Source organism: Mauremys mutica, chromosome 8 (assembly GCF_020497125.1).
Source record: "Mauremys mutica isolate MM-2020 ecotype Southern chromosome 8, ASM2049712v1, whole genome shotgun sequence".
Lineage (NCBI taxonomy): Eukaryota > Metazoa > Chordata > Testudines > Geoemydidae > Mauremys > Mauremys mutica.
Window position 1 is genome coordinate 8,331,366 of NC_059079.1, and position 14,457 is coordinate 8,345,822.

General features: G+C 38.9%; 1 protein-coding gene across 8 annotated transcripts in view; it reads right to left on the bottom strand.

Moving 5' to 3' along the window:
- AGBL4 (AGBL carboxypeptidase 4) overlaps window positions 1-14,457 on the bottom strand; it is a 1,358,157-nt gene that overhangs the window by 588,665 nt on the left and 755,035 nt on the right. For all 8 annotated transcript variants that reach the window (XM_045028065.1, XM_045028068.1, XM_045028071.1 and 5 more), the window contains one exon: window positions 12,501-12,540. In XM_045028065.1, coding sequence (XP_044884000.1) covers window positions 12,501-12,540 — 40 coding nt within the window. The remainder of the gene's footprint in view (window positions 1-12,500; window positions 12,541-14,457) is intronic.

The following is a 14,457-nucleotide window of genomic DNA, read 5'->3' on the forward strand; positions in this document are numbered from 1 at the left end:
TTTAAGCAATAACAGACTGACACTGTTGAAAATACAGCAGCTGTCTGCCCACCGACACACATACGCACCATGCATGTGTGAGAGAGTTTCAGTCACGCAAGAGTGAGGAGACAGGTGATGTTATCAATGTTATCTATATGTGTTATCTCTCTAGATACTATATGGGGCTGTTGGGGTGGGGTTGCGGAGTTACCCTGTGGTTGGGGTTTTGGTGGGCTTGCCTTGGGGGGATGGGTGCCAGGTATTTTGCATTTCAAAGGTGGTAACCCTAGCTTCTGTTGGTGTAGCTTATGTCATTGAGGGTGTTCCTCCACCCACAGAACTCATCCTTCTGTCAGTATACACTGTGTCTACACTAGGGGAATCTGCCATATAGCTATACAAGTGTAGCTGTGTCAGCAGACCCCATGTAATGTAGACAAGACCAGTGATTCCAGGCAATAGGAGTGGAAACAGCCAAAGTAGAGAACTTTCTCCAATTTTGTCTGGATTTCCTCTGCCCTGTGCATTTTGGCTGTTTACTCCAAACCTCTCCCTACTTTTCCCTCAGTCTCTTTACCTCAGATTTGCTGCACACCTGTTCCTCTTTTCCCCAGCCCTGATCTCCTCACTGCTCTTCCCTCAACTTTTCTTTCCATTTAGCTGATCCCCTCCTAATTAAATCCATCCTCCAAACTAACTAACATGGTGCAAACAGGATGTTTGCTGCCCTCACATTGGTCACTCTGCTTCTGTGTTCTACCCCTTCCCCCCACTCCGTGCCTGTCTGGACTATTTAGCTTGTAAGTGCTTTGGGGCAGGGACTTTCTGGTATTCTGCATTTGCAGAGTGACTGTCATAATGGAACCCCATTCCTGGTTGGTCCTTAGGCACTACTTAATAAACATTATTATTAATAACAATAATAATTAACTAGCATTTTAATTATTTACTTAATAATTAACTAGCATTTTAATTATTATTAATAATAATAATAATAATAATTAATAATTAAAATGCTAGTTTGCGCCAAAGTTTGTAGGCCAGATTAGCCAATACACTTCAAACAGAAGCAATTATTTTGTTTCCTTACTAGTTTGAACTTAAAAGGGAGAAAACAGGCTATTTTTAAAGCTGCACTAGGCAAAACAGCTCTTGCGGGAGGTAAATAATAAATATACCACATGCTATGGTAATATCCGTGGGATAAGGTAGGGGGTTGCTATAAAACACAATGTTCTAACTTACTACAGATGTTGCAAATAGAATTTGCAGCTTTCGCGGCATGCTTATCTCTCCCCATCAGTTTCTGAATACTGAATCACCTTCAAACACGGGCCATTTTAAGGCATTTATTTTATTTATTTATTTATTTATTTTTAAAAGAAGCTACAATATTTTCTTCCATGCTAGTCTGTAATGTTAAATAGATGCAAGACCTGTATTTACAAATCACATGCAATTGCATTTTGGCACATGGAAATTACATGCAAATGCATTCTAAATGAGTTTGTTTATCATTCTTGAATTCTAATCCAGAGGTCTTACTTTTTAAATTCAGTTTATACTCTGACATGTATACAAATGAGTTTGACTCTGGAAAATAACTTAATAAACTCAGGGTTAGCTATGCAATTAGAGGAGGCATCTGGGAACCATAAAACCTGGAAAACAACATTTACATCTTTTGTACATCCAAAGTTCCATTTTTTTCCTCCCTTAAATTCATCATTTAAAAATGTTGCAGCTATTTCTGTGGGAGGACAAATAAGAATTCATTGTACAGCCAGTCACCACTCTCTCCAATGAGCAATCCATGGGGTAGGGCTGGAGCAAATGTACAAAACACAAGATTTCATTTAAAAGAAACGCAAAGAAAATGAAAAATAACTGAATTAACATTGATCATGACTTTTCAACAGCATTTCTTATTATTACAGCCTGGCAAACCCTCCTGTGGGCAGTAAAGCTTTCTCATGTATTATTAGCCCTCTGCAGAAAGCTAAGAAAAGACACAAATCTGTTTTCTCAAAGGACAGAAGGGCATTTAGTTATAAGAGAAAGTAGGGCCATATTCCACTGTTGGGTTAAAGGTGAAGAAAACAGAACTATAACACACAAGTTTAAGAGATTAACACACCAGCAGTTCATTCTTGAGCACCACAGTATTGATTAGTAGTCACCTGGTTTCTGGTTGTGGTACTTTTGCGGGGACCGTGTTATCATATATTGTAGTAGTATTTTATAACATCCAAATTTCCACTATGTGCGAACACACATACACAAATGTCCCTGCCCTAAAAAGCATATAGACTACATTTTAGAGGTGACATGAACACACTACCAGACTCTAAATAAAATATACTAGAGCATAACAAAGAGTAGGGAAGGAAGGGGGTGAGGAAGGATGAGGGGCTCATCCATATGATCATGTGTTTACTGACTATAGGTGTGTGCACATGGGTGGTGAGCATGTTACATTTTTTGGGGAGGTTTACGGGTTTGTTTTTGTAATGTTTTGTTTTTAAGGTTTCAGATACTGTGGGTCTAATCTTCATCCCCAAAGCAGATTTAAAACTGGCCTAATTGACCAGATGAGAATTCTTCTTGACAGAGCACTATGCCATCTTCTCACACAGCTCACAGCATTAGGAGTTTGTGAAGAGGTAGTAAAGACATGAGGGTAGCCTGGGGGAGCTGCTGCAGCCAAGCATAATTTAGAGCAGCCGTGAGGACCTTTTCTCAGATGGTATTTTGACCTTTCCCCTTCCCCGACCTTGCTACTCTGTCAACATTGACCATCCGGAAACTCTGTCTGCGTCCTTTTCCCACTCTGCCATCCTGTGCTCCCAGACCTGGTTTACAAAGTCACCATTCTCTCCTCAGTCAGATCCCCCCTAAAAATGCACGTGTTAACTGATGCCTTCAAGTGAGTTCAAAATAATAATAAAGTCTCTAAGTTATCCTCTCCAGTGCCCTTCTCTGACTGTGTGTTTCAGCACCAAATGTTCTCAGTGCCAAAGAGGAACTCACTGGTGATTTGATCTTTTCAGGAACCAAATCTGATAAAATAAAAATTCTTTGCACAGTCATAGCCCCCACTCCCACCGGGAAACTTTAAAAACCTTTTGCCAGTCTCTAACAGTTAGTGTTTGTCTTCTTCCCTGCTATATCTTTGGGGAGGTCAGCTTGGCTGGGGACTAAGAGGAGATGGTTTTGCAGAAATAAAAATTTGAATTAACTAGTTTTGAATTTTTCCTTCGATGTTGTCTATTATTGCTTGTGTTGTCCAGTTAAATGGTAAACTCTCCAGGATAAGGATGGTGTCATACTATGCATTTGTACACCGCCTAGCACAATACCCCCTCACTCCAGCAGTGGAATGGGACCTCTGGGTGGTACTGTAATATAAAGGTTATATAATAATTCTACCTTTTCTGTGATTGTCTTTTGGTTCATCAGCTATTTGAGGCAGGAACTCTCATTTTCGTTGACTCTTGTTCAGATTAGATGACAGATAAGAATTATAAAAAAACCCAGACTTCTAAGTGACCGAGATTGTGTTCCCATGGAAATGCCCTTACTAATTAAAAAATAAACAACCGGGGACAGAGCTTTCCATTCATCTTTACAATATATATATAACCAAGAAGGGTTTCTACAAAGATTGTTTTCCATGTGATATCAACCTATTTATAAAGAAAAGGAGCGCAATATGACTCACCAAAAATTACTGTGTGAAAACATATTCAATATAAAAAGCTTTGTCACCTGGGAAACTTGTTACTTCTAAGAGCTCTGATAAAAAATAAAAACCAAGACAACTTCTTGTAATCAATTATGCACTGCTAGTCCATGGTGTATGTGTAATTGATAAAAATAAAATGAAGTACGTAACGTGGATTTACACGCAGAAATGAAATATGGGCATGGGTGTAATGCTAAACATTGGACTGATATCTTTGGAATCCCTTGACTTAGACAGTCTCTGGCTATGCATTGGCTCCTTGGTACAATTACAGCACCCCTCAGTCTGTTCTAACTTTTGCCTGGGGAGTAACCTAGCACACAACTGGCCAAGGATCATGACATGTTTACAGTTGTGCTATGGACTCCTTGGCTGCAGCTAATGAACTGGCCAAGGTTTCATTTTTTCATGTGCAGAAACCACTGGGGAGTATTTATCAATGAACTAACTAAATAAAAAACCTTCTCCACAAAGTTCACTGCACAAAAAACCAAAACAAAACAAACCCCTCATAACCTACAAATCTGACTTGTCATAAAGGAGAGACTAAAAGAGGCACCCTAAGTTTACACATTCTCCATGCAGAGCTGATGTTTAACCCAAACTTTTCCGTTTGAGGTTCCTTTGTACGTACCAAGAAAACAAGTTCTGAAGATCATTATACACTAGCCACAAAATTCAGGAGAGAAGTGTGAGATTCAGATTTCTGGCATAGGTGAAACAAAAACAAATCAAGTATCAAACTTTCAAATCTTTGTTCACATTTTTGGAGGACAATCAAATCAAGTACCACATACCAGAATATTGTTCCCTTTGTCACCTGCTTGTCTCTGAAATATGCAACTTTAATATATTTCGAACATCGGAATTAATTTCCTTATTGTTCTATCCTTTGGCCACAGGTCCTATACATTTTGCTTAGATGAGCCCCAAAGAGTTTGCAGCACCTTAATGAACAGATCAATTATTGTTCAGAAAAGAAGATACTGTCTCTTTAAAGGTTATTTGAAGGTTGATTGCTATCTTATTGCTTATCTCCAGCAAATCTATTCAGCCTTATGAATGAATTTGACCTTTTTATAGTTACTGGGGAAAAATAACAGAACAAAAGTTAATTTAGAGCTCCATAATACAACACTTTTTCCCAAAGAAATGAAAGGGCATTCAAATCGATACCTGCACAATAACAGTCTGATGAATGTTTGCTCCCAATTTTCTCATTTTGCTAACTTGAGATTGGGAATTTTGAATAGTTTTCAGAGACCATATTCTTTATGTGCTGTGAAGTATGCGGTATTGTGTCCAAACAATGCTAGAGGATAATCATTATAGGAGTATCACTGGGCCTGAAAAGGTCAGTTAGTTAGAAATGTCAGCTTTCAATGCAACTGTACTGGACCTTCGTACACAAGGATCCAATTAAAGGGACATGCCAAGGTGCATGGAAACATCACGGTGACCCAGAATAATAATAAGGCATTGTGAAAAAGCTTGATGTTTTTCTTCAAAAATAATGGAGTTAGCCTTCAAAATGCCCTCTCCGTGGTTTTATTTAATCTGATGAAAGACCACTTATCCTATAGATAAACAAAAGAGTCAGGTTTCTTATGCAAGAAATAAAACCCACAACAAAAACAGACTTACCAAAGCTAAATATTTAGCAAACAAACACATAAAAAATCTAATTTTGTTATTTAATCTAAAATTATCTGTCATTTCAATTGGAAACAGGATTTTACATGTTGGTAATTTGGGGTTTATATAGATATATATGTACATCAGTAGATACACAGGAAAGTGATTATAAGGGTAAATTCACCTCCCTCAGAACAAGGCCAAAGTGAGTGGGTTGTTGTGTGCGGGACAGAGATGATGGAAAGTGACCCCAATCCACAGGCAGAATGTGACACTTCTGCAGCCACCAAGCCAGCATGTAGGTATGGATATGGGTTGGGTGAGGGTTAGGGTTATGAAGCCACTGAGCCTCATAAGTACGTATGGCTAGAATGTGGGTATGCAGCAATGTCACTCTTCTTCGCTACACCTTTGTCTTTTGTAAATGAGAAATTCTTACTTTTGAGCATTTATTCCACCTCTAATCCTCATTGTATAGAAAGCCACGTTGCCTGATTGGTTCTTGGAGCTGCTGGGAAGGGGCAGGGATGAAGCCAATGTTTCCTTATCACTTTTTGCTACCACATAATGTCTCTAAAACGCCATTAAGATTAGAACAAACTCCTTCCTAATTCTTTAGCGCTCAGATGTGATTGATAATTTTGTAACTGGCTGCTGGCTGAGGCTCCAATTTCTTTATTTGATGTGTAAATGATATCAATTTATTTAGAGTAATATCAAACCAAACCTTTGGAGTCTGTTCTCCCATTTGCCCGTAACATTTTAAACCTTTGTGGGTGCAAAGGTGATTAAACTAGGGTGACCAGATAGCAAGTGTGAAAAATCAGGACAGGGGGTGGGGAGTAATAGGAGCCTATATAAGAAAAAGCCCCAAATATTGGGACTGTCCCTATAAAATAGGGACATCTGGTCACCCTAGATTAAACCCAAAACATCTTAGTCATGTAACATGAGGAATAGCTTAGCTCCCAGACCTCACTGAGTGTTCCTTTTAGATGAATCAGTTATTATTAGAAAGACTGAAAGAGTTTTTCACCCCCTAAAACAAAACAGCATATGAAGCTTTCACCAACACAAACATGAACCGTAATTATGTTAGGCTGCTTGAAAACTCAGCCAGTATCCCTTGACATGTACTTTGATCAAAATCAATGTAGTATTAATTAGCATGGACTATCAAGAATAGTTAGTGCATGGGTTTTAACAGTGAACAACGTTCTGTCACATTTTATTACCCTGTATCATTTTTACTAATAGGTGTATTATAGCTTCATGACTTCAAGTTCATATTATTTTCATGCTTCAATTAGAAAGAAGTAGATTGTTAGAATATTCAGGAGGGTAGTGGAAATGTCTTGCAGGGGGCATTCAGTAGTTGAGCTTATTCTTAAATAACTTTTGAAATCATATTTTAAAGCTTTTCTTCTCTTCATCTAATTTTACTAGGGAGTCTCATAAGCAATGGTGTGTGGAAATGCAACACTTAATCAGCTAAAAAGTACAGTAAATCCCACATATCACTTTGTTCATGGAAGGAAAGTAGAAATATATTTTTCTCACCAGAGGAAATTAATTAGGCAACAGTCCTATATTTATGATTTAAAGTGGTAAAATATGTATGGAGGAAACGAAAGCCACCTTGCAAGAATTCAGTGTATCACAAATTAATGAAATTGAGACATTTTTAAAGTACAGCACAGGAGATATTACAGGGGAAGGGATATTTTAAATGATAGGGTTTAGCTCCATAAAGTTCAGTCTGGTAAATATTTTTTAAAATCAAACCGTCTTTCTTTCCTACAAGTACAAAACTTTACTAGTAAGGACATGCTCAGAAACCACTACAGTTTTAGGATCAGGTCCTGTAGCCCTTAACTTTATATTTAACTTTATATTAAAATTTATATATTTTTTTACTCTGGTATAGGGTGTAAACTCCTGAAGTGCTCTGAGAAAAATCTAAGTAAATCATGGCTAATGAACTAAGGATTTAGCTCTTATTTTATTTTTCTCTTAAAATGGAAATGAAAGAGACTTAAAACATTCTACATTCGCCGTTGCAGACAAGCTGGGCACTGGGGGACATTCAATTACCCCATGTTTTCTAAATGTATTCAATTTACTGCTGCCAAATGGAGTGAGTTTTATATACATCTGGGAAACGTACACCTCCGGTGCTGATGAATGTCTCCTGACAGTGCACTGATTTCAAGAAAAGTTTATTTTAAATTTGCAGTAGAGAGGGTGGTAGGAAAGGCTCAAGCCCCGACGAAGGCTGAATCAAAGAGAATTGCAAAGGAGTATTTGTGTTGGAGGTTCCTGGGCAATCTAACATCTTAGCCAATTTTAAAGCCAATGTGTTCACTCACACTTCCATTTACACTATCAATAATGTAACAAAAATGCAGTGGGAGCTGAACTCACCTTCCTGAATGATACTGTAACATAGTGAGTATTCACAAAACCACAAACAGCCAGCTAGAAACGAAGGGAAGATCCTTCAGCTGGTGTAAATCAGTTTATCTTCATTGTGAAGTTCAGCTAATTTATGCCAGTGGAAGCACTGGCCCTAAAGTTTGAGTCTACTAAAAATTGTTCAGGGAGTGAAATTCAGAGGTGAAGCTAAGTAAATCTAAAGGAAATAAACATATGTTGGTGGAACTTCACCTCTTTAAGCCCCCCCTCTCTCCAAAGTTTATGTTACTTCAACTTGGACTCACCCTAGACACACACCCATTTATGAATGCTTAATTTCTTTCCCCTCCCCACTTTACATGTCATGTCTGAATCTGACTCACTGAATCGCATGGAGTTTTACAGAGTCTAAGATGGTGAAACTCACATGCCAAGGGGCAGAAGAAAGGAATGTGGCAACATTTACTAATTTAACTTACTCTTTCTTCGAGCCACTCAGCATATAAGGACGTGCAACTTAAATTCCTTTAAATACTGATAAGTGAGTGTCACTCACATCAAGGAGATCCGGCACCCAATGAAGCCTACACCACCTGTAGAACAGCTTCTTCTGCTTTTCAACATCCGGCGGAACATTTCCTGAAGCATTTCCGTAGAGACTTTGAAATGTGATCCGCAGTCATATACATGCATGTCTCATACAATATTTAATTTCTGTACATGTACAGTACCAATTTTTCAATCCCAACATTTCCTCCATCACTACTTTTCCAGAATACACTCAATCCATGTTAGGCACAAATGAGTATTCGTTCTGACTTACAAACCTACTTTTAAGTCAAAACTAAGGTTTTCATCACTACTAGAGCCTTAAAAAAATACGTAGTCTGCAAAACAGTTTCTCTGTCATAGCCAGGAAAGTCACAGGAGATGGTTGGTCTGTCAAGGGCTCAGCAATATTGTTTCACCACATCTGCTTGTCCTAGTCTACAGCAACACTATACACTTTGCTTATTGTGTGAAGGCCATCTGGAGCAATGTGAGTGCAAGACAATGTCTGGGCAGCACCACAATGTGGGTTCAAAATAACTGCAGATTAAGGTGATACTGACAATAAAAGACGGGGAAGCTCTGTTGAATCATTTTACAACAGTGACCTTTTTGAATGGTACATCTGTCATGACATAACACTAAGATTCCTGTGACAGCTCTTGGATTATTATCTGAATTTTTAGTCACTGAGGTCTTGAGAACCCATTTGTAACTCACATGCCAAGGGGCAAAAGAAAGGAGTGTAGCAACAACATTTACTAATTTAACTTACTCTTTCTTCTAGTTACCCAATATGAAGGAAGTGCAGCTTAAATTCCCTTATATACTGATAAGTGAATATTAATGACATGATGTTATCTTGCAACCATGCCCATTAATAGCCTTCTCTACTTTAGGAAAACTATCCGTTGTTGATATTTGTTGCCACCAGTGGGTGCAGTTGATCCAACTCTGAATATGGTTTGATTGCAAGCGCAGACCAGAATGAAAGGGTTCAGTATCATTTCAAATTGAGTGGGAATGCACAGAGGGTCTTGAAAAAAAAATACAGTTACAGCCAGCAGAGTTCTTCAACACTTCAATGACTAAAAACTCAGATAACAGTCGTGTGTGTGTGTGAGAGAGAGAGAGAGAGAGAATGTTACCTCATGTTGTATGCAGTGTGGTTGTAGCCATGTCGGTCCCAGGATATTAGAAGGATACGGCAGATGAGGTAATACCTTTTACTGGACCAATTTCTGCTGGTGAGAAACTTTCCAGAGAGCGCGTCTTCAGATCTGAGAAATGTACTGAGGATGTCACCGCTAAATACAAGGTGGAACAGATTACAAAACGATCACTCTGTATCTGACCTCTCAGTCCTCATCCTCAAAGGAAGCCTGCACAACACTTCCAAAAGATGAGCAATAATTCATAACTTTGCTAGATATTAAGAATCGTGGACTAAATAGAGATACTCGATTTATGGCTTATTACAACAATCTATAACCCAATTAAGTCATCCCGCCCATCCCCAGCTTTTTTTCTCCCTTTCCCCCCTATGCCTGGAGAGGTGTTAACGGGCTACTTTACCTTGAATTATTCCTTGAAATATGTGTTAACTACTGATACTAAACAATCTGTTCCACCCTGTATTTAATTATGACATTCTGAGTACATTTCCTAGACTTGAAGAACTGCTCTCTGTAGCTCGAAAGCTTCTCTCTCACCAACAGAAGTTGGTCCAATAAAAGATATTACCTCACCTACCTTGTCTCTCTAATGTTATCTCATGACAGGTGTGCGGTTTACAAAGGCCACCATGGTTTCTGAAATGGTACTGAATTCACTTTGTCCTGCTTTATACTTGTAGTTAGACGATGCCAGAAATGCATCATTGCTGACAGATATTGTCAAGCTATAGGGGATTTTCCTATTGTAGACAAGACTAGGTGAGTGACATCCACTGTACACAAGGCCAGCTCCAGGCAACAGTGCAGCAAGCAGGTGCTTGGGGCGGCCAACAAAGAGGGGCGGCACGCCTGGCGGAGAATGAACCACTTGCATCCGAAGAAGTGGGTATTCACCCACGAAAGCTCATGCTGCAAAACGTCTGTTAGTCTATAAGGTGCCACAGGATTCTTTGCTGCTTTTACAGAACCAGACTAACACGGCTACCCCTCTGAAGCTGTATCATGTCTCTGTAAAAACAGTCCATTGCTAACAAATCATAAAGACAGTTCTCCAAAATGAAAATATAAAAAAGTCACAATATCTAAAGATAAATAATTCCCAAGGCTAAGATTTTGAAACCTGTATGACCTGAAGTTAGACTCCTAAATCTATATTTAGGTTGGGATTTTTCAAAGGATCCTAAAAAGAGCTGAATGCCTAACTCTCTTAAACTCTTTAGAAAATCCAAATGTTAGACTCCTAAATAAGTTTGGCCTGAAGATGCTCAGCCCTTTTGAAAATGAGTTCAAACTTATTTAGCGACCAAACTCTGGCTATCAACACACAAAAATAAAAAAAATGCACATCTTGAAAAATGTCTGGCAAGGAAGTCTTTTTTTGGGAACACAGCATGTCTACCTACATAATCAGTGGAAACTGTCTTAGTGTGTGCCTATGCTGATCCTTCTAACTAATTACTATGTTGCTGTGCAGAACTGAAAGATCTGAAGTGCTAGATACTTACTGTAATCACATCTATGCACAAACTCAACTTAATCAACTCTTTTATTGCTCCAGTGAACATTACATCAGTCATCACAGTAAAGAAGGTATCATAAATACAATTTAAACAAATGTCTCACATTTAAGTGATTTTTTCCCCTCAACCCTCCTTTTCTCCTATAAAAAAGGCTGCGGACTTCAGTAACTTTATCCAAGATCTGAGTGTTTATTCTGATTATGACTTTCAGGGATTTTTTTTCTTTTCTTTTTTTCTTTAGAAACAGGGGACATTGAAGATACAAAATATGGGAAAATGTGTCATATTTGCCCTTGAATTTGTAGTCAGAGTGGTGACAATGGCTCTTTCTCACTGTATTGTTGCTTTTATCAGCAAGTGCCCTAAGCATATATTAACATAATTGCAAACTGTATGAAAAATGAACATGCAAAAATGTGATGCAATTGCCAGTAGCCTCAAACATCTGTCCCAACAAAGTGTTACTTCTTCTCCTTTTTTTAATGATTACTATTTGAACAAGGTTAGTGAAGGAGAAGTCATGTCACAGATATCTACATTTACAATGTTGGAACAATTATTGATGCAAAATTGTTATCTAAGCAAAATGTGTCGCATTTTGCCCACTGTCCCATTACACCTGCTCACTTTGCTAACATATTCCCTGTTAACGCCAGACAAAAAGATAAAGATGCATTTAGAGCTGAGGGACAGAAAAATACTGGTTACCAAAGCTAGTACCAACTCTGTGTGGTGTTTCTCTGTTGCTGGTGGACAGTAGACCTCTAGGAGAGCTAATGAAAAGAAATTGAGCCAGTCTTACTGAAGAAACTGAACAAGAGCTTAGATCAAAGAGAAATCTCATTCATCTGGCCTGCATTTCAATCCCAACAGTGCCACCTTTGAAAAACACCCTGCCAGAGATATGAAACTACTTTCATGACTAGTGACCAGAAATTCAACCCATAACACATTTGGGGAATTTTCCTTTGCAGACAAGTAACAAAAGTCATTATTGAGAAGACTGTTTTGAAAGTGTTTTATTTTTACCTAGATATTTCCGAACTCATTTACTTTAAGGTTCTTCAGACCTGCATATTCTCCCTCCAAGAGTGCACGCTGAAAGCCACTGACTCTTTACACCCCTGAAATGTATTTAGCACTGAAGAGAGTAAAACTTACATTTCTGTGATACTTGAACATACATTGTGAATTCTAGGGCATCTACCCTGCAGACATACCACTAACTGTAACCCCAGGAGGCTTAAAGAAATATCAGCACTCAAATTCATAGAGTAAAGGTCTGAAGAGGCAGCTCTGTGAACGGATAACTACCCGGGGCTTTGCCAAGCACAATATAGCTGTCACTTGTTATTATGTTAAAGATTTTCTGGGGAACAGTGTTTTTCATTTTGCATGCCAGAGACAGGGGGAAAAAAACACATTTAGACAACAGTCTCTTTAAGAAAAGATAAAAGCTGAGCCTCATAGCTTACTCACCAGGGTTGGTTATAGTCAGCAGGTCAAGTTGCCGTTGTTGCTGAAAAGCAAATTATAAAAGGAATTGTTAAAGGGGGACTAATTTCAGTGGGTCATCTTAGACATGCAAAGAAAGTGTTCTGACATTTACACTGGAATAAATTACAAGTTACACGGCTCAGAGCAACTATTTTGGATGGGAGCCATATGTACCTTCTAACTAAGGAAAGAAATCTAGTCAGTCCCTTCAGGGCAGGTTTATTTACATTTCTGAATTGAGTTTTTGTTTAAAAGTCCAAATGTGTGTGTCCATGTGTATTTTGAACTAGCTGCTTCAAATGTAAGGGATTGTTGAATTCATAGAGAAGGAGCAAGGCTATTAGCCAGGCTGGGTAAGGAACGGTGTCCCTAGCCTCTGTTTGTCAGAGGGTGGAGATGGTTGGCAGGAGAGAGATCACTTGGTCATTGCCTGTTAGGTTCACTCCCTCTGGCATTGGCCACTGTCGGTAAACAGGATACTAGGCTAGATGGACCGTTGGTCTGACCCAGTACGGCTGTTCTTATGTTCTTATGTTCTCACAAGTGGATTTTATTATTGTCTATTTTTTCCTTGCACTTTCTAATAGTTGTCATTCCTCTAAAACTCTCTATGGCCAACACTTGTGTGTCTAGCTGGCATCACAGTATATACTGTCCAGTTTAATTTCTCTCTCCTAATCTCCTCAATAATGTCTGTGTTACTTTCATTTATTGTCAGGGCTATTGATCCTTTTCTAATCTAATTCACATCATTACACTCTCTCTATTCTTCTGGTGACAGGTGAAAGTCCTTGAGGAGGAAACTATGTGTCAGTGATCCCACAGTGGATATTCTTCTCTAGAAAGTCTTACTGATTAAAGACCTTCCCCTTCGGAGTGCTCCAACTTGCAGTCTCTAAGCAGGCAAAACACTACTGACTGAAGTCAATGAGCACGTAACTGCTGTTTGCCTGTGCAACTTCACTGAACTTCCTTGAGTCGTATGCCCATTTATACCAATGGACAACTGGGTGCATTGGATGCTTTGTCTGTACAGGACTCTGGGATCGAGTCCACAGTTGGCATGGGTGTCAGGCAGTAGCATCAGAGCTGTAATCTTCTGTATCATTCTCTTTATGTTGTGTGTTTATGGCCTACTTATGTGTTTTAACTCTTTTGTATAGTGTAAAAGCTGTTGTTAGGTACAGTTTCACTTGTATTCCTAGTACTGACAATTCTGAATATACATTCCCATGTATGCATGAGAAATATGACTTATCTTGGTCACTTTATTATAAACACCAAGGACCAGATTGTGCCCTATCCTTAAGCTGATGTGCCAGGATGGTGGTGGGAGTGGGGAAAGAACCTTTCCCTGCCTTATGTAACCTCCCTAAACCCCAGGCACAGTTGTATGCTACTCTCCAAAGACTACAGGGTCTGCATTCACCATATCTTTTGTGGGCATAAAGGAAGCATCATAGTAAAGCTACTGTATCTGAAGGTGTGTAGCAATGGGTTCACTCCTCCTATGCTAGGCTGTGCCTAAATGGCTCAATCGATCCCTAAGTGTATATGAAGAAAGTACTCTGATTGCGAGTTATACTTGATATAGATCAGGGGTCGGCAACCTTTCGGAAGTGGTGTGCCGAGTCTTCATTTATTCACTCTGATTTAAGGTTTCGCGTGCCAGTAACACATTTTAATGTTTTTAGAAGGTCTCTTTCTATAAGTCTATAATATATAACTAAACTATTGTTTTATGTAAAGTAAGTAAGGTTTTAAAATGTTTAAGAATTTTCATTTCAAATTAAATTAAAATGCAGAGCCCCCCGGACTGGTGGCCAGGACCCAGGCAGTGTGAGTGCTGCTGAAAATCAGCTTGTGTGCCACCTTCGGCACCTGTGCCATAGGTTGCCTACCCCTGATATGGATCATGGGCCTAAGGCCTGAGATGTAT